General features: G+C 38.6%; 1 protein-coding gene and 1 long non-coding RNA gene across 7 annotated transcripts in view; one reads left to right on the forward strand and one right to left on the reverse strand.

The window, feature by feature from the left end:
• DENND2C (DENN domain containing 2C) overlaps positions 1-17925 on the forward strand; it is a 104548-nt gene extending 86623 nt beyond the window's left edge. For 4 of the 6 annotated variants that reach the window (XM_058303006.1, XM_058303005.1, XM_058303007.1 and 1 more), the window contains 5 exons: positions 3314-3355; positions 4309-4414; positions 14426-14665; positions 14886-14972; positions 15988-17925. In XM_058303006.1, the coding sequence (XP_058158989.1) occupies positions 3314-3355; positions 4309-4414; positions 14426-14665; positions 14886-14972; positions 15988-16019 (507 nt within the window). In that variant the 3' untranslated portion in view covers positions 16020-17925. The remainder of the gene's footprint in view (positions 1-3313; positions 3356-4308; positions 4415-14425; positions 14666-14885; positions 14973-15987) is intronic. The other 2 variants (XM_058303008.1, XM_058303009.1) reach the window with 1 other exon arrangement.
• A 352-nt stretch (positions 17926-18277) lies between these two features.
• On the reverse strand, positions 18278-19842 carry LOC131279688 (uncharacterized). The gene is made up of 2 exons (XR_011649596.1): positions 19765-19842; positions 18278-18519 (listed from the first exon to the last, which is right to left on the reverse strand). It is a non-coding gene; the product is annotated as an uncharacterized lncRNA (long non-coding RNA).
• Positions 19843-19882: the final 40 nt, after the last annotated feature.

Raw genomic sequence — 19882 nt, forward strand, 5'->3', positions numbered from 1 at the left:
TCATCACCACAAAACATTTTAGAACAATTTCATTACTCCAAAAAGAAAAACTCTATACACCTTAGCAGTCACCTCTTAATCCCTCTATCCCTCTCCAGCCCTACATGGCCACTAATCTAATTCCATCTTTATAAAGTGATTTAATTACATTTTATATAAATGAAATCATACGATATGTAGTACTTTGTGTCTGATTTCTTTCCCTTAGCATAATTAATTGTCTGGTATTAACATCTTGTAACATTAACATACATTTGTTCAGTTTCAAAGGAATACAGTTTTATGTATACAAAGTTATGACTTTTTCAATAAAACACATTTTCAAAGTTAAAAAACACGCACATAAAAACCAAGGAGATACCACTTGCAGCTATCCAAATATTAAAAATAATGCTAATATTCCTGACAAGGATGTGGTAAAAGATGAAAGTAAATTGGTGGGGAAACGGACTTTGGCCCAGTGGTTAGGGCGTCTGTCTACCACATGGGAGGTCCGCGGTTCAAGCCCCGGACCTCCTTGATCCGTGTGGAACTGGCCCAAGCGCAGTGCTGATGCACGCAAGGAGTGCCCTGCTACACAGGGGTGTCCCCCGCGTAGGGGAGCCCCACGCGCAAGGAGTGCACCCATAAGGAGAGCCGCCCAGCGCGAAGGAGGGAGCAGCCTGCCGAGGAATGGCGCCACCCACACTTCCTGTGCCACTGACGACAACAGAAGCGGACAAAGAAACAGGACGCAGCAAAAAGACACAGAAAACAGACAACCGGGGGAGGGGAGGGGAATTAAATAAATAAAAATAAATCTTAAAAAAAAAAAAAAGAAGAAAGTAAATTGGCAACTGATTTCATACAAGCAGTGTAATACAGATGACAGAGCAAGCACAGGCTTTGGAGGTTGACTTTTTTGAGTTCAATTCCCAGTTCTGTACTTGCTAGTTATATGATCTTAAGCAACTTGCTTAACCTTTCTGAGCCTCAATTTATCTGTAAAATGATAGTAATACCTCCCTTGCAGATTTTCATAATGATTAGCAGCAAAGCACCTAGAATAGTAGTCAACATATTGTGAACTGTAAATGTAATGGTAAGGAGCAAGACCTATCATTTCTACTCCTGGGAACCTATCCCAGGAAAATAATCCAAAAGAATGATGAGGCTTTATGAATGATGATATTGACTAAAAATTATTTAGAAGAGTGAAAAATTGGAAAAAAGTTATCTAGCATTAGGGAGGAGAAGCTAAAGTATGGCACAATTAAGTTAATGGAGTGGTATGAGCCATGACAAGTTTTAATTTTTAAGTCTCCGTAGAAATATGAAAAGTACTTGTAAATGGAAAAAAGATTATTAATTATTCTGGGCTCTGATATATGACCATATAAAATTTAACTAATGGAAAAGATTGGAGCACTGACAAATGAGAACATTCTGATCTTTAAGAGTAATGAAGTTGTCAGTAATTTACTATTTGTATTAGTCAGCCAAAGGGGTGCTGATGCCAAGTACCAGAAATCTGTTAGTTTTTATAAAGGGAATTTATTTGGGGTAGAAGCTTACAGTCAAAAAAGTCCAACTCAAGGTACCATAAGAAATACTTTCTCACCCAAAGTCATTGGTCACATGTTGAAGCAAGATGGCGGGCAATGTCTGCAAGGGTTCAGCCTTCCTTCTTCCTCTAAAGGCTCCATGGGCCCAGCTTCTTCCGATCTCAGCTGTAGGCTGGCATGAGGCTCGCCTCTTTCCCCGAGGCTCTTTTTCCGGGCTCAGCTGCTCTATACTAGGTCAGCTGTAGACTTTCACACTCATCTTCCTCGGGCTGGAGCTGTCTCTGTGTTCTTTTTCTCTGCATATCTTCTTTCGTATGAATCTATTTTATCAGCTCAAAGGAGGCCGAGACTCAACACTGAGTCGCACTCTAATGATGTGGTGGAATCAAAGCCCTAATCTTAACATAATTTAATCAGACGTCTTGGCTGAATCTAATACAATCAAAGGGTTATCATGCCCAGAGGAGCAGAGCAGTTTATAAACATACTATCTCTTTTTGGAATTCATAAGTATTATCAAACTGCCATACTATTAATATATGTAATTAATATATTAAGTTATCATGCTTTTTGTATCTTTTTATTAAAGTGAGAAAAATATTATAGTGCACATGAATCCAAAGTTTTATATATATATATAAAGTTGTGGACTATGGTTTGATTTACTTATCTTGATTATTATTGAGGTTGAGCATCTTTCTATATGTTTATTGGCAATTTGAATGTCATCTTTTGTGAAATCCATTGTCCATCTTCCCAATGGATTTTGTTTACCTTCTTATTGATTTCTAAGAGGTCTTTTTATACTCTGGATACCAGCCCTTTGTCTTTTCACTCTCCAAAATGGTATTTGCTAATGTACCAAAGTTCTTTTAATTTGGTAAAAATTATAAATATTTCTTTATAATTAATGTCTTTTTGTGTGTTACTTAAGTTTTTTTTTCTATCAACTTCAGAAAATTAATCTTCTCTTGGAACTTTTATTATTTTGCCTTTTATTCTTTTATTCTGAGTCTTCCTAGGACTTGGTGTGTGTGTGTGTGTGTGTGTGTGTGTGTGTGTGTGTGTGAATGATGTAAGGGTAGGGGTCAAGCTTTTTTTTTTTCTTTTTCCAGATGGTTATCCAAAAAGTCCAAACACCCTTTATTGAAAAGACTGTTCTTCACTCACTACTCTTCTGGGTTCTTTTAAAATTAACTTTTTATTATGGAAAAAAGTTTAAATATATACAAGTAGTCAGAAAAGTAAAATAAACACTCATCTGTCAGTCACCCAACTTCAGTACTTCTCAAGTTATGGTCTGTCTTTACACTTACCTGTTCCTGTCCCCCAAAGTATTTTGAAACATCCCTGACATAATTTCATTTGTAAATAGTACAGTATGAGTCTCTAAAATGTAAGGTCACTTAAACAATAACCACAAAGCCATTATCACACCTAAAATCTTTAATAATTCCAGTTGTCTCATAATTTTTTTATAATTTCTTAGTAGTTTGTTTTTGAATCAGGACTCAAAGTCCAGACATTGCTTTTGGTTATGTTATTTTTAGGACTCTTTTAATCTGTAGATATGACTGCCACCATTTTTAACTTGTTTATATGTTGATATGTTTATGGGTAACCTTTTAATGGACTACAAGTTTGAGTTAATTCTTTTTAAATCCATTTCCATTGCTTGAAAGAATCTAAACACTCTTAATCTAGCAGTATCTAACATATTTCTCTGTGAATGTCTCTGGTTTAACTTGCCTGGCTTCTTTATCCCATAGGTGCTGATAGTTGATCTCTGTGCAGACAAGTTCTTACAGGAGGTGAGTGACAAATGAGGTGATTATGTAATGTTTGGGGATAAAGGTCTCTCCAAAGATAATTGGACAGAAAACATGTGAAAATACTTAGAAGAGATGACTCAAGCAAGACTTTTAGTTCTTGCATATACAAATTGACATTGTGGCCAATCATACAAGATTGACCTGAAAATTTTGGCTTGCGTTTATAGCTGTCTATCCCAAAGAAGGAAGAAGGAAACAGAATAAATGTCATTCTTGAAAGAGGAGACCACCCTCCCTTTAAGTCCAGATGGTTTGATATGTAAGCTTCTAATTTAACAAGCATTTATTAAACAACTATTATTTCTAGATATTCTGTATGTCATTTGGAATCTAAAGATGAGCCCTCAGGCCTATTGTCTAACAGTGGGGAAACTTAGGAATTTAGGAACTTTTAGAGAAGGCATAGTAGAAAATTGTGCAAGGTAGTACAATGGGGGCAAAAAAGGAAGGTGGTCATTTTTTTCTGAATATTGAAGTGGAGAGGAGCATTAGGTAAGCCTTCTTAGAGTAGTCCTTTATACAAAATCTATATGTAGGTTTATAAGCTCCAAAACACAGGGTAAAAACAATGTTTCTCAAGACTTTGTTTTTGTTTTAATCAATTAGTTCTTCATGTTTGAAACACCGTTTATTTGGATGATCTTTGTTACATGGCATAAGACTTGTAGAGGTATTTGGTAGAAACATACTGGTTGTGGGTATTGTTTGATCCAAGACCCAGAAAAGTTTATCATGTATATTATTTATTTTTCTCAAAATATAGTTAAGATACATATATAAATATAATGAACTCTGCTCAACATTGGGAAGGAAACTTCAGAATAACTCTGCAGCCAAAAAGTATACAAAGCTATCTGTGGAACCTTGGAGACCAGTAAGTTACATGTTTGAGACTTTCCTCATGCAAAATTTCATTTTCTTTTTTTGTTAAGGTAACTGATGAGGATGAAATCTTACCACCTAAACTCCAAGCTGCCCTGATACAGATTTTAGAAGAACGAAATGAAATTTTGGCTCAGGAGCAGAATTTTTCACAAGGTATGAGACAAGTGGGCTTGTACTTAAGGTAAGGCAGTAAGTATTTCCTGGATGCTCAGCACCCTGCTGAACACTTTTGGATTTACAGAAGCGTTGACTGTCTATACTTTGAAAATCTTACCAGCTTCCTAACTGATCCTCAGAGAGGCCAGGTCCCCTTCTCTTTAAAGGCTTTTGCACATGCTTTTTTTAATTTCCTTTGTGGACTGCTACTCCCCTAGATATCCTCAGAACTCCTATCCCTTTCCTCCTTCAGGTCCATGCTCACGTGTCATTTTCTCAAGAAGTCCTCTCCTGACCATCTTGTTTAAAATTGTATCCCTTCTCCAGCATTCCCTATTTTCCTTTCCTGCCTTGTTTTTCTCCATGGTTCTTATCACCATGTATTGAGCTATAATCTAAGTTCCATAGAGGCAACAACTTTATTTTCCTCTCTATCCCCAATATTTTAAACAGTATTAAAATAAGCTTTCAATAAGTAGGTACTCAGTAAGTATTTGTTGAATAAATAGGCGACTAATATTTATTGGGTGCTTAATTTGTACCAGAAATTGTGCTAAGCACTTCACATACATCATATTTCATCTTTTTTATAGTATCCTTGTGAAGCAGATTTCATTTAGTCCTCATTTTATAGATTAAAAAAATCTTGATGGAAACATTAGGGAAGGAGCAGGTTCAGAGGTGCAGTTGGAAGTTCAGCTTTGTATATTTAGTTTGAAATAACAAGTTGGCATTATATTCTTGAATGTAGGTGTCAGAAGAAAGATTTGTGGCTAGGTATACATTCAGAAGTTTCTATTTTAAAGCTAATAGACTAGATGAGATTATTCTATAGAAGGGTATAGATAGAATAAAACAGAGGTTTAAGGATTGAGCCCTGGGTTGGGAATGGTATGGTTAGATTTCCAAGATTAGGAAGTTGAGAAGAGAGGGACCCAGAGAAGGAACCTAAGAGGATCAGCTAATGAGGTAAGAGAAAAACAAGGAGAGTGTGATATTACGGAAGCCGCATGAAGAAAGTACTTCATGAGGGAAAGAATAAACAAATGTGCCTAATGCTGTGAAGAGGTCAAATAAGGCGAGGACTGAGAATTGACCATTGAATTTGATAATGGAAAGGTCTTTGAAGACCTCAATGACAGCAGATTCAGTGAAATGTTAGGAAGATAACATGATTGGAAAGGCTCAAGAGAAAATTGGAATGCCACTTAGCTGATTCTAGAATGTAATGTATGTGGAAGTACAAAGGCCAAGAAAAATAGCCAAGACACTCCTGAAAAAGAAGAATGAAATTGAAGGGCTTGTTTATTGAATATTTATTATAAAGCTTAATAGTAATTAAGATAGTTTGGTTTTGGTGCAGGAGTAAACAGATAGACCAATGGAAAGACTAGAGAGCTCACGTGCGCATGGAAGCCTGGCTGTGTCAGAGTTGTAACTGCACATCTGTGGGAAAAGGATGAACTATTCAATAAACAGTGATAGGGCAATTGGTTTTCCATATGAAAGGAAATGATGATGGATCCTTCCCTCATACTATGCACAAAATTAATACTAGTGAATTAGAGATTCAAGTATTAAAAACAAAACTTTAAAAACTTTTAGAAAAGAAATGAGAATATTTTATATCCTTGGGGCAGTGATAGATTTCTTAAATATAGCACAAAGAACACAAACAATAAAAGAGAAGATCAGTTAATTTGACTATGTTAAAATTGAAAACTTATGATCATAAAGGTTCACATGGAAAAGAAATTAAAAATTGAAGACTTTTTCAATAAACATAACTGCAAAGGGATAGAGTCTAAAATATATAACGAATTACTACAACTCAATAAGAAAAAGATGAACAACCCAAGAGAAAAAGGGAGAAAAGGTATGAACAGTCAATTTCATATAGGAGAGGAACTATGAAAGGCCCAAAAACATGTGAAGAGACATGCAATATCATTAAAATAGAGAAATGTAAAGAAAAACCACAATCACACACCCATGATATTAGCAAAAATTTAAGTCTGACAATATCAGGTGTTGGGAAGAATGTGTAAATTAGTTTCAACCACTGTGGAAAACAATTTGGCATCATATAGTAAAATAAAAGATGTATTTAACAACATCTACAAACCAACAATTCTACTTTAGAAATATACTGTAGAGGAACTCTTGAATATATCAATAGGAAATAAGTACAGTAATTTTCAAATGGCACTGTATGTGATACCAAAAATTAAACTAAACCCAGATGTCCATTGACAGGAGAATATAGCATTAAAAATGAATATTAAAAGCAAATTGAATAAAATAATAGTTGCAGAAGAATATATTTTATATAATGTTCAGAGATATGTAAATCCTAACAATATGTTGATGGTTAGGGGTCACATCTGTATATAGTGAAACTATAAAGTAAAGCAAGGGAAAGATAAATATAAAATTCTAAATAATCGTCACCCTCCTTTGGAATGGGGAAGGACACCATTGCAAGGGAGTCACACAGGGAGCTTCAGAGATATTAGTAACGTTCTGTTTTTAAGCCATGTGGTGAGTACTTGAGTATTCATTTCATGAAATAATCATATATAGAAAAGAATATATAAAGTATGTACATTAAAAAAAAACAAGAATGGAAGATAAATTATAGAAAAATGTAATTTAAAAAGAAAGGAGGAGCAGGTGTAGCTCAGTGATGGAGTGTGTCTTTTGCATGAATGAGGTCCCAGGTTCAATTCCCAGTACCTCCTTACAAAAAAAAAAAAAACTAAGGAAAAAATAAGAAAGGAAATTAGACATAAAACACTGAGTACAACAGGCATAAACATCTCTTTCAAGAAATTTTGCTGCAAGAGAGATGGGGCAATAACTGGAGTGTATGGGAAGGCAGGGCGAAAGTGATGAAGATAAATGCACCAATGGACCATGAATTCTAAACTGTAGAAGAATGTCTGTTGAACAAAATATAACAAAAACCTAGATTGGAATAAAATTATAATGCTGGAAGAGACCTTAGAAATCATCTGATCAGCCCCCTCATTATACAGCTATGAAAAGAATGGCCAAGAAGGACAACCAGCAAGATGGCAGGAGAAGCTGGGCCCTGAGCCTCAGCAGTGTTGCAGCACTTTTTCTCCAGTTCGTTGGACTTACCCAGGTTAGCTGACAGGGAGGTGAGGATGGACAGCCACCACACCAAGAAACCGGGAGAGTCTACAGCTGCAGGCAGGAAGAGTCCCATCCACCAGCTGTGTGGGATCAAATTTCCCTTTCAGCTGAGAGGTGGAGTGGGCATCGCCACCCCAGTGTCCTCAGGATGGAGGAATAAAATATGGACTAGATTGGACTTACTGGTATTCTACTACAGAATTATTGTGATTCTAGCAATGGAAGAAATTATATCATTGATGTGGAGACAGTGCCCACGGGAGTTGCTGAAGGCAGGGAGTGGGAAAAGGAAGTGAGATATGGAGGCATTTTCAGGACTTGGAGTTGTCCTGAATGATATTGCCAGGACAGATGCAGAACATTATATGTCCTGCTGTAACCCACTGAATGGACTGGGAGAGGTGTAAACTACAATGTAAACTATAATGCATGCTGCACAGCAGTGTTCAAAAATGTATTCATCAAATGCAATGAACATCCCACACTGATGAAAGAGGCTGTTGATGTGGGAAAAGTGGGGGGTGTGGAGTGGGGCATATGGGAACCTCCAGTATTTTTAATGTAACATTTTATGTGATTGATGTATCTTTTAAAAATAAATAAAAATATATTAAAAATAAAAAGATGGCAGAGTAACATGCTCCTAGAGTCAGCTCCTGCTACAGGGCAGTTAGTAATCACCCAGAGCTATCTAAAGCACCTGTTTAGGGACTCCACGAGATCAAAAGAGCATCCTGCCACATCCTTGCAGAGAAGATTTGTAAGTAGAGGCTCCACGCCATGGAGGCCAGTGCCCATCCTCCACTGGAGGCACAAGCTGCCTCGGGAGCTGTTCTGTGCCTGGATTTGGAAGCTCCACTTTGCAAAAAATGGGAGAGGAAGAGATGGATGGACACCAACTTCAGCTACTGATTAGTAAATTTGACTAGCTAAAGTATAATACTAAGAACACCTAAAGTTTGAGCTTGTCCAAGTCAGAAAGAGGCCAGTAGCCGCCATCGTAACTCTGTGCCTGGCACGGGGGGAAGCGGGGCAGACTGAAAATCACAGAGCTGGTGGGGACTGGCTTCTTTCCATCCTGGTCAGATTGCAGCTCTAGAATAAGCCCCTGCCTCCAGCATGGAGGAAGCTGCAGGGACCCATACCTAGCCTCTCCAGGAAAATACAGGCCATACCACAGAGGCCGGTGATCATCCTATTCTGGCAGTACAAGCTGCCCCAGGAGCTATTCTGTGGCTGGAATTTGAAGCTCCATTTCCCAAAAACAGGAGGAAGAGATGGTTGGCCTCCAACTTCAGATTAATAAACTTGGCTGACTAAAGTACAACCCTAAGAACAGCTGAAGTTTGAACCTGACCAAGTCAGAAAGAGGCTGGTACCTGCCATTTTTACTCCGCCCCCAGCATGAGGGGATTCCGGACTGACTGAAAATCATAGTGATGGTAGGGACCAATTTCTTTCACCCAGATTGGCCTGCAGCCCTAGCCTAAGCTTTAGCCCCACCTCTAGCAGGGAGGAGGCTGGCAGGCCTTGCACCAACCTCCTTGGGTAACTGCAGGTACTTTTGGCTGGCACAGACTGAATTGTTGAAAGTCTACTGGGTAACTACAGTCATCTTGGACCCGCACGGCATGGATTGCTACCCACACCTGCAGCTCCATCCACACCCCAGGCAGGGGAGAAAGGAGCTTGAAGCTTGATCAGCCTCTCTCGATAACTAAAGTCTAGGCCTGCAAAACTTGAATTATTCCACAAAGCTGTGGCTCTGACCCTACCCCTGGCAAATGAGAAAGTTGGCAGAAACTTTACTGGTTCCTGGGGCAGTGAGGGCAGCTTGAGCCTCCATGGCTTTATAACACCAACTACATCCTTGGTTTCTACTGCAAAACCAGCAAGGGAGAAAGGGCAGGAAGCCCTAAACTAAAGAGAAAAACTGCACCCAGAATAAAGACTCTAAAAAGCCCGATGTCAAGACACCAATAAAAAATTACAATCTACACTAAGAAACAGGAAGCTAGGGCCCAGTTAAAGGAACAAGATAAGCATCCAGATGATAAAGGAGTTAAGACAACTAATCATAGATGTTCAAACAAATCTTAAATTCAGTGAGATGGCTAAAGAGATGAAGGACATTAAGAAGACATTAGATGAGCACAAAGAAGAATTTGAAAGCATACATAGAAAAATAGCAGATCTTATGGGAATGAAAGGCACAATAAATGAAATTAAGAATACTCTGGGAAGTGGATGTGGCTCAGGTGATTGGGCTCCTGTCTACCATATGGGAGGCCCCAGGAGTCCTGCTGAAGGCAAGCTGGACCACACTGCCACAGAGATCTGATGGCCCGGGCCACCATGAGGTGACAGCAGACAGCACAAATGACAAGGGGAGTGGGCATAAATAAAATGAAGTAAAATAAGTCTTTTTAAAAAAATACACTGGAATCATATAATAGCAGATTTGAGAAGGGAGAAGAAAGGATTGCTGAGCTTGAAGAAATGGCCTCTGAAAGTGAACATACAAAAGAACAGATGAAGAAAAGAATGGAAAAAATTGAACAAGTTCTCAGGGAACTAAACGACAGCAAGAGACATGCAAACATATGTGTCATGGGTGTTCCAGAAGGAGAAGAGAGAAGGAAAAAGAGGCAGAAGGAATATTTAAAGAAATAATGTTAGAAAATTTCCCAGCCTTATTGAAGGACATGGATATCAGTGTCCAAGAAGCACAATATACTTGCATCTGAAAGAATATGAATAGACCAACTCTGAGACACATACTTCTCAGAATGCCAAAGACAGAGGGAATTTTGAGAGTATAACATATAAGGGATACCCAATAAGATTAAGTGCTGATTTCTTCCCAGAAACCATGGCAGCAAGAAGACAGTGGTATGATATATTTAAGATACTGCAAGAGGAAAACTTCCAGCCAAGCATCTTATATTTGGAAAGATTGTCTTTCAAAAATGAGTGTGAGTTCAGAATATTCACAGATAGGGAAGCGGACTTGGCTCAATGGATAGGGCATCCACCTACCACATGGGAGGTCCGCAGTTCAAACCCCAGGCCTCCTTGACCATGTGGAGCTGGCGCACACACAGTGCTGATGCACGCAAGGAGTGCCGTGCCACGCAGGGGTGTCCCCTGCGCAGGGGAGCCCCACGTGCAAGGAGTGTGCCCTGTAAGGAGAGCCACCTAGCACAAAAAAAAAAAAAAAAAGTGCAGCCTGCCCAGGATTGGCACCGCATACACAGAGAGCTGACGCAGCAAGATGACACAACAAAGAAGAGATACAGATTCCCAGTGCCGCTGGCAAGAATAGAAGCAGACACAGAAGAACACACAGCGAATGGACACAGAGAACAGAACACTGGGCTGGGGAGGGGGAAGGGAGAGAGTAAAAAAAAAAAAAGGAATATTCCCAGATAAACAGAAAGTGAGAGAGTCTGTAACCAAGAGACTGGCATTGCAGGAAATACTAAGTGGTATGCTACAGCCTGAAAAGTAAAGACAGTAGAGAGAGGCCTGGAAAAGAATCTGAAAATGAAGATTCTATCAATAAAAATAACTAAAATGGCAAAAGAATGGTGAAAATAAAATATGACAGATAAAACCCAGATAATCAGGAACAAACTTAATGATGTTAAGCATTTATATTCAGAAAACTACAATTCATTGTTAAATAAAAGAAGGCCTAAATAATTGAAAGAACATTCCATGCTCATGGACTGGATGATTAAATATCATTAAGATGTCAATTCTACTCAAATTGATATACAGATTCAATGAAATCCTAATAAAAATTCCACCAGCATTTTTTAAATAAATGGAAAACATGATTATCAAGTTTATTTGGAAGGGTAAGGGGTCCTTAATAACCAGAAACATCTTAAAAATGTAAAGCAAAGTTGGAAGACTCTCATCTCATCTCCAGACTTTGAATCACATTACCTAGCTACAATGGTAAAAACACCATGGTACTGGCATAAAGACAGACACATAGACCAATGGAACCAAATTGATGGTTCAGAAACAGACCCTCACATGTATGGTCAAGTGATTTTTGACTAGACTGTCAAAACCAGCCAGCTCCAGCAGAACGGTCCATTCAACAAATGGTGCTGGGAGAACTGGATTTCCATAGCCAAAAGAAGGAAAAAGGACCCCTGACTCATACCTTATACAAAAATTAACTCAAAATGAATCAAAAACCTAAAAATAACCTAAAATAAAAGCAAGAACCGTAAGCTTCTAGAAGAAAATGTAGGAAAATACCTTCAAGCCCTGATGGTAGTGGTGGATTTTTAAAGGAGATGAGAGGAGGACTGAGATGGACTACTGATGCTTAATATATGTGAAAGTTTAACTTTATTGTAAAAGTGTGGACATGTATAGAGTTGATGGTAAACACATAGTGAATAACAGCTGGTTTATAAGTGGGGATGTGGCTGAAAATGGTAGTCTAGGGATGTAAGTGCCAGTCGACAGAATGCTGGAAAATAATGTAGGAACTGAATAGCACAGCATACCAAGAGGTGGATGAGAATTGTGGTTGATGGTACAGATGCAAGAGAGTCCTTTGTGACCTAGTGCAAATGTGCATCACTAGTGCAGGGTGGTGGCAATGTGGAGAAGCATGGGAAAATTACAGCTGGAGTGACCTATGGACTGTGGTTAAGAGTAATAATGTAATATCCTTGCATCTATGCCAAAGATGCACTCTGTTGATAATGGGGGAGTATGGAAAATGTGCCAAATATTGCAATGGACCTGGTAATAATCGGATGATATTATCTCATAATCTGTAACAAATGTTCCACCATGGTGTGGTGTGTTGACACAAGGGTGTTGCTTGGGAATTCTGCACATGTACATGTTTTTTTTTAAGTTTACAACTTCTGTCATAAAGATATATTTAAAAAATAATAATAGGGTGGATTGGGGGGAAAATACACCAAATGTAAAATAAGGACTATAATTATTAGTAAGATTTTGGCAATATAAAATCTTATATAAAATAGGGTGGATTGAGGGAAAAATACTTTGGTTAGTAGTAATATTTTGAGGATGATTTTAATCATTACTTAAAAAATGTGTAACAACAATGCAAGGTATTGGTGGTAGGGTAAGGTATGAGAGCCCTGTTTGATGTTATGTATGTTTGTTTTGTAAGTTCTCAACTATTACTAAACACTTATTATTTATTTATGTTCATGTGTGAGTGATGTACTTCAATAATTTTTTTTAAAAAAGAACTAAAAACAAATAGGGGAAGTAGATGTAGCTCAAGTTATTGAGCTCCCATCTGCCACATGGGAGGTCCCAGGTTCGGTTCCCAGCACCTCTTAAAGAAGATGGGCGAGCTGACGTGATGGGGCAGGCATAGCAAGCTGACGCAACAAGATGAGGCAACAAGAGACACGAGGCAAAAACATCATGAGAGACACAACGAAGTAGGGAGTGGAGGTGGCTCGGGCAATTAAGCTCCTCCCTCCCACATCGGAGATCCTGCATTTGGTTCCCAGGGCCTCCTGAAAAGAAAACAAGCAGACACAGCAAAATGCAAACAACAAGGGGTGGGGAGAAATAAAGAAATAAAATAAACCTTTAAAAAAGAAAAGAGAGAGGCCAAGAGAGGTGAAGTGAGCTACCCACTATCATACAGCTGCTTCATGGTTGAACCCTGACTAAACCTAGGTTTCCGATTCCTAATCCAGGCTGGAGCCCGTGAAAAAGAGCAAGAGACATGATTAAAGGGAAAAAAGTGCTATTTGTACATAGAAGAAAACGGGGAAATGTTAGTTAAATCTGAGATTTAAGCCTTGGACCTGGGAGGCAATATATTACAGTGCTTAGTAAAGCGCCTTGCTTGGAAGTGTGGCAGCTCCTCCACTTATTGGACAGGATGATCCTGGAGAGTTTCTTTAATCATTTTGAGTCTTAGGTTTCCTCATCTCTAACAGGGGAATTATAATACCTACCCCATGTGATTATGATGTTTGTAAAAGCACTTAATACTGTGCTTCACATACTTTAAGCTCTCAGTGAATTTTATTATGGCATAATCATGGTACTATACAAAATGGGAACATTGAGAGGAAAACTGATATGATGGTAGAATATAATGAATTTGGTTTTAGACATGTATTGTTTATGTAATTGATTTATATTCTACCAAATTGCAAAAAAGACCTGATACAGTGACTGGTAAGCAAATGGAATGTAAGGTGTTAATGGGATGCCAAACAATGATCACCATAGGCAGCCTGAAAATGTACAGAGGAAATATTAATGAAATTTCAGGGCTGGAAATTTCAGATTTGGAATTCCAACCCAGAAAGCTAGCTCTCTCTCTATGCCAAATAGCTCTCAAAGGAAAGGAGTATTGAAGAGACCACCTCAGGAAGAGGAAGGAAACAAGAAAACAAATGCTTCATCATAAAGGCAGGAAAAGAATCAGGAAATCAAGAGAGCATAAAGTGGGAGATAAGAGGAATGATTGATCAGCACAAATGCAGCATAGGGTTTAAAGGAAGATAAAAATAGAAAAGCAGATTGAATTTAGCTAGTTCTCATTGGTGGCCTTTGAAAGAGCAGTTTCGGTGAAATCAGATGTGCAAGCTGGTTGCAAGACTAAATGAGAGTAGGTATGATAAGAAAACAAAGCTAAGGGTGTAAACCATTTGCTTTTCTGCAGTCATGAAGAGTGCAAGAAAGCTAAGAATCAGGATTTATTCTCAGTCCTTTAATGAATGACATCTTAGGCATTACTTCCATAACCAGAGCTGATGTTCCCAGATACACAAAACGTAGGAAATTTTTTCTTTTCTTTTTTCCTTCCTGCAGCAGATGTGACACTCAACTCTCTGGTGTCTGAAGCATTTGTGAGGTTTTTTGTGGAGCTGGTGGGACATTATTCTTTGAGCATGACTGTCACTGAACGTGGGGAGCGTGTATTCCAAAGGGAGCCATTCCGTAAGTCCCACACTTCCCGAAGTGTGCGCCACTTTCTGGATCTCTTCATGGAAACTCAGATGTTTGCAGGATTCATCCAGGACCGAGAGCTTCGGAAAAGTGGGGTGAAAGGTCAGTTTCTATAAGAAAGTTCCCTCTATTTGTAAGTACTTGAAAAACTGGAGAACCATAGAAACAAAACACAAAAAACACAGTATAATAGCTACAAGGGCTCAAGATCTGAGTTGTTTACAATGGAAATTATTTATTTTGTAATATAGTTTTATACAAGTTTTATTTAAATTTTAGTTTTGAATGTTGATAATTTCACCAACATGAGTTTTCCTGATAGGTTTGTTTGAGGTCCGGGCCCTCCAGTATTTGGAAACAATTCCTGAGTCTGAGCCTAGTGGGGTGAACAGAATTTTGCGAAGTCTTGGTGAGTTGCTGTATTTTCTTGAGTTAATGTGGCTTAAAAAACTGTAGCAATAAGCATGCCTCATCACAAAGGCTTTATAATCATAATCATATGAGCAATATATGTGAGTATGGATAACCTCTAGTAGGCTGACCAGAAATCATGACCAACATTCCCAAGTTTTTGGAAGAAAAGGAGTTTTTCTTAGGTTGGATTCCCTGTCCAAGGCCCATGGAATCATTTCCCGCAGATGAAAGCTCCTTTAGACATAAGATTTTTCATATCCTAAGCAACAACCCTTGGAGAATTTTATAAAACCTCTGGTCCTTCTTTCCAGAAAAACATACACCTATGGTATACAAACTAATTTTGCAAATAATTTTAGGAAGTCCATGGACCCCTTGAAGCTCATCCATAGATTCCAGATTAAAAGCACCTGATTTAGACAGAATCTGAAGCATTCTACCTCTTAATTTTATACTTTATAAAGAAACAGTTATGATTTTTCAATTAGAGTTAGCTTTTATTCATCTATCATGATATAGGAGTACAGGGGTATGGCTAGTGCAAAACAATGAAGCACCTACATTCTGTGGTCTTTGAAATATATGTCCCTAATTAGGCCTACCTTAATAGCTCAGAGACCATGGTTCTCATGGTTAAACTATATCCTTGGCTGCTGTTTCCTCTTTAAACCAGCTCTAGGGAGCTTAAAAAATGTTTTTTTCCTTGGCTCTAACAAATGTCCAGGGAGCAGGTCAGATGGTTTTAACCTATGGTCAAGGGTGGAGAACCACTGGATTAGATGATATCTGAGCTTCTTCTATTGCAATAATTAGACACTTAGGGGGGTGTGGAGGGGGGTGGATAATGTTAAAATATAATTTCAGAATATACATTCTGAAGCTGATAGGTTAGAATGGCAGTTTACTCCTGTGCTATTCTGAATGACTGGATTGTTCATCCCTTGCCTCAAATAATCTACAGTAAATAAAAATGAATTATGAGAGTTCACACTATTTTATCCTCTCTTTAGGAAGTAAAATGAAATTTCTGCAGAAGAAATGAAACCTTTGTCTACATCCTAAATAGAACAGAAAATGCCAAAGAAAATATTTTTTCCAAGAGTCAGGATGCCTTGAAGTATTCTACAAAATCTTGGAAGTTTAAAGGTTTCAGATCAGATCAGGTTCTCAGAGGAAGATTCTCCTACTGCTGCTGTAGTAATCACTGGAGAATTGTTGGGAGAAATCTGAAACTAGTGCCTTCTTCACTCTGCCTCCAGTTTTTAAAGTGGATTTTTCTACTTCATCTTGTACTTATTCTCTGTTTTGTGCTTAGTCTGTGAAGCACTTGTGTTTTGCAAGGGAAAGACTTGGTATTATATTTGAAAAACAGTGCAAAGAAGAGCAGAATGAGGGATATGCTGATTTTAGGATACTAGGTAGGCATGATGGAAGTGGAAAATGTTAGCGCTACATGCATAATTTTATTAACTGAAATATGTCAGCTTTAACCCCATGAGCTGTTTGAGCCAGGCTAAGTAATATTCTCATCATACATCTCCATTTTTTTTTTTTTTGTCTGCTGTTCTTCCTTGAGGAATCTCATGCTTGTGGAACTCTACTTGTTAGCACTGTTATCAAGTACAAAAGTACATACACATCATGCAGCTCCTCCTCCATGATATGTGGCATTCGGGTAGCCTGTCCCTCATGTGCCAACATTAAACTTTGTAGAATTTTGGCTATTTTTTAAATGTCTTTTAAGGGCATAGGAACTCCTTTTTTTTTTGGCCGGGGAGGGGGTAGTCCACCATGTGCCATGCACTATGCTACATATATGTATGTCATCTCATTTAATCCTTAAATCAACTCTCCATTTTGCTAATGAAGAAACTGGAATTCAAAGAGGTTAAACAACTTGCCCAAAGCTATACAACAGAGCCTGTACTGAAGGCCAAGACTATTATTTTATGAATACAGAGACAGTTGGTTAGTCCTGCAGAGGGAAATTTGAACTCTGTGGAATTACAGCTATTTTAATACTTTTCTATTAAGTTGAAGTGTACCAGAACCACCTCCCAGCTATGAGGATGAAGAACTTCAAACTATAGTGTCTTAGATGAGACGTTTTGGCTCCCCTAGAATTATTAGACTATTTGCTCTAATTAAATTGGACTTATATAATATGACTGTTTCCCTGGGCATATGCCAATTAATCACCCAGACCCTTAAAATCTAAAGTAGTATTAGTCATTGGAAATAGAAACATATCAGTGATGGTGCAATTTTAATTGTAAATGTTTTAATAAATGTCAGTTTATTTTCTTCAACTTGTACTGATGGTTTAAACTGACATAAAAAATGTTAATTCAAACTTAACAAAACCTTGTAAATTGTGTTCTGATACACTTTATTTATCTGTACAGTGTTGTCATTACAACCCAATCAGGAATGCATGAATATGTCTGCAGCAGACACCATTTAAAGACTGGTGCTGTATAACATAATTTCTATAGATGTGGGTCCAGGGAATAGAACTGAGCCTATGTCTTCTTAAAAATGTTTATTAAGCAGCTTTTACCCTATGGGAGTCCTACCAGATACCTCCCTATTTGGTTTCTTCTAACACTCCAACCCTGAGGTAACAACCAATTTGCAATTGGGAAACGAGTGTTTATAAAATGGGGTAAGGAATATTACTGTGGTAATCCTGGTCATCCATGCTCTGCAAGGAAACCTGTACTTCAGGGATGGGGACCTACTTTATCGCTACAATCTGAAGCTGCTTCCTTTCCTTGGATCTGTTGTGTTTTGTTTTTGTAAAGTATTAAGATTTGTGGACATGTGTGTAAAGGAATTGCTTGAGATTTATATATAAAATGTTGTTTACAGATCTTTTAAAGAATAAACACATAAAAATCCCATAGATATCCTGGAGGATTTTAAATAAAATTGCTTAAGATGTAAAAGTCTTTTATTTCACTAATACCTAAACCTAGCACATTTATCTAACTAATGGTAGTATATTAGTTAGGGTCCTCCAGACAAACAAAACGTGTGTGTGTGCATGTATATGTAAATACTGAGATTATAGGAATTGGTTCATGTGACTGTGGCATTTGGCAAGTCTGAATTCCATAGGGCAGGCCACCAGTTGGAAACTTGATGAAGGTGACATTGAGTTTCCCAGGAAAAGCTGGCTGTCTGAAGTAGAGACAGAAATAATTTTCTAGCTACCGAAATCCTCAGTTCTCCCTTTAAGTTCTTCAACGATTAGATCATATTTTCGTTTCCTTGGCTGCTCAAGCAAATACCATGTGATAGGTTGGCTTAATAACGGAATTTATTGGCTGTTTCCAGGCTAGGAGAAGTTCAAATCAAGGCAATGCTTTCTTCAGGAAGACTGGTGTTCTGGGGCAGGCTGCTGGTGATCATTGGTCCTCGGCTACTCTGTCACATGGCAATGCACACTGCAGCCTCTCCTGGCCTCTCCCTTCTTTCAAGTTCCACGGATGTTCAGCTTCTGGCTGCTCCCTCTGTGGTTGTCTCTGAATTTCATTCTGCTAATAAAGGAGTCCAGTAATAGGATTAAGACCCATCTTGATTGAGTTGGGCTACACCTTAAATGAAGTAACCTCATCAGAAGCTTCTACTTAAAATAGGCTTACACTGCAAGAATGTATGGAGATTAAGAACTTGGTTTTCTGGGGTACATAACTTCAAACCATCATAGATGATAAGACTTCTAACTGCTGAAGGCAATCTTTTTTATTGATTATAGATGGGGAAGTAGATGTTGCTCAAGCGATTGGGCTGCTGCCTATCACACAGGAGGTCCCTGGTGCCTCCTAAAGACAGCAAGCTGGCACAAGAGACCCAACAAAGCAGGGAACAGAGGTGGCTCAGGCGATTAGATGCCTCCCTCCCACATCGGAGGTCCCAGATTTGGTGTCCCGTGCCTCCTAAAGAAACAAGATGAACAGACAGCAAGTGCAAACAACGAGGGGAGGTGGAGACAAAGTATTTTTTAAATTGATTATAGATGTTATCAGTCCTAGATGCAATCAACTGTTGATTTAGATCTATGAAATACCCTCACAATTTTGACTAGTGCTTGCTTGACCAAACCATTGGACCATAACATAGACAAGTTGACACATGAAATTAACCATCATAGTAGATTAATCAGAATTGTTCTTAGACCAGCCAGGCTTAATAACTGTGACCAACATTTCAGCTCTTAGGAGACTAAATCTGTGTTTAGATTGCATAGCCGCCAGATTATATAGTTCTTGCCTGCTCTCTCAAAGGGAATGGGGAGCCAGGTAGCTGAGATGCAGCAGCAGGCACAGAAGAGAGGCAGTGAGGAACACTATTACCAGAATCTCTAAAGGCAAAATAGTTGTATATTATATACCCTCTAAAGACAAAAGACGGGCTTGTTAATATTTGGGGTTGTGGGTCATTACTAGGCTCGCTCTGGGCAGGGATAAGATTCCTTTTATTATGCAGACCCTAAAGTTTCCTAATTTTAACTGGAGACCGGCGACCACTCGAGTCTGTGAAAGAACTGAACTTAATGCAGAGTTTCTCAAGGCACCAAGTTAAGGAAAGCGGGGTTACAGCAAGGAAGCGCAAAAGAAAAAAAGCCCGGTGCAAAGGGACCAACGTTCAAGGGAAGGAGGAAGGGTAGGGGATTAAACCAAACTAGAAAACCTGTTTCTCCCCGCCAAACGTTGCGGCTAGTTCCCGCAAAAATACCTAAAGGGCTCCCTTCCCAGACAGCGTCCAAACCAAAAGTCCCTTGCCTTATCAAACCGTTTCCAGCCGGAGGTGGAAAAGTGGAGCAAGCCGGAAGAAGAAAATTGAGATCTTCCGTTGACGCGGGCAAAAAAAAAAAAAAAAAAAATCTGGAAGTGACGTCAC

The sequence above is a fragment of the Dasypus novemcinctus genome, chromosome 9 (assembly GCF_030445035.2).
Source record: "Dasypus novemcinctus isolate mDasNov1 chromosome 9, mDasNov1.1.hap2, whole genome shotgun sequence".
Taxonomy (NCBI): Eukaryota; Metazoa; Chordata; class Mammalia; order Cingulata; family Dasypodidae; genus Dasypus; species Dasypus novemcinctus.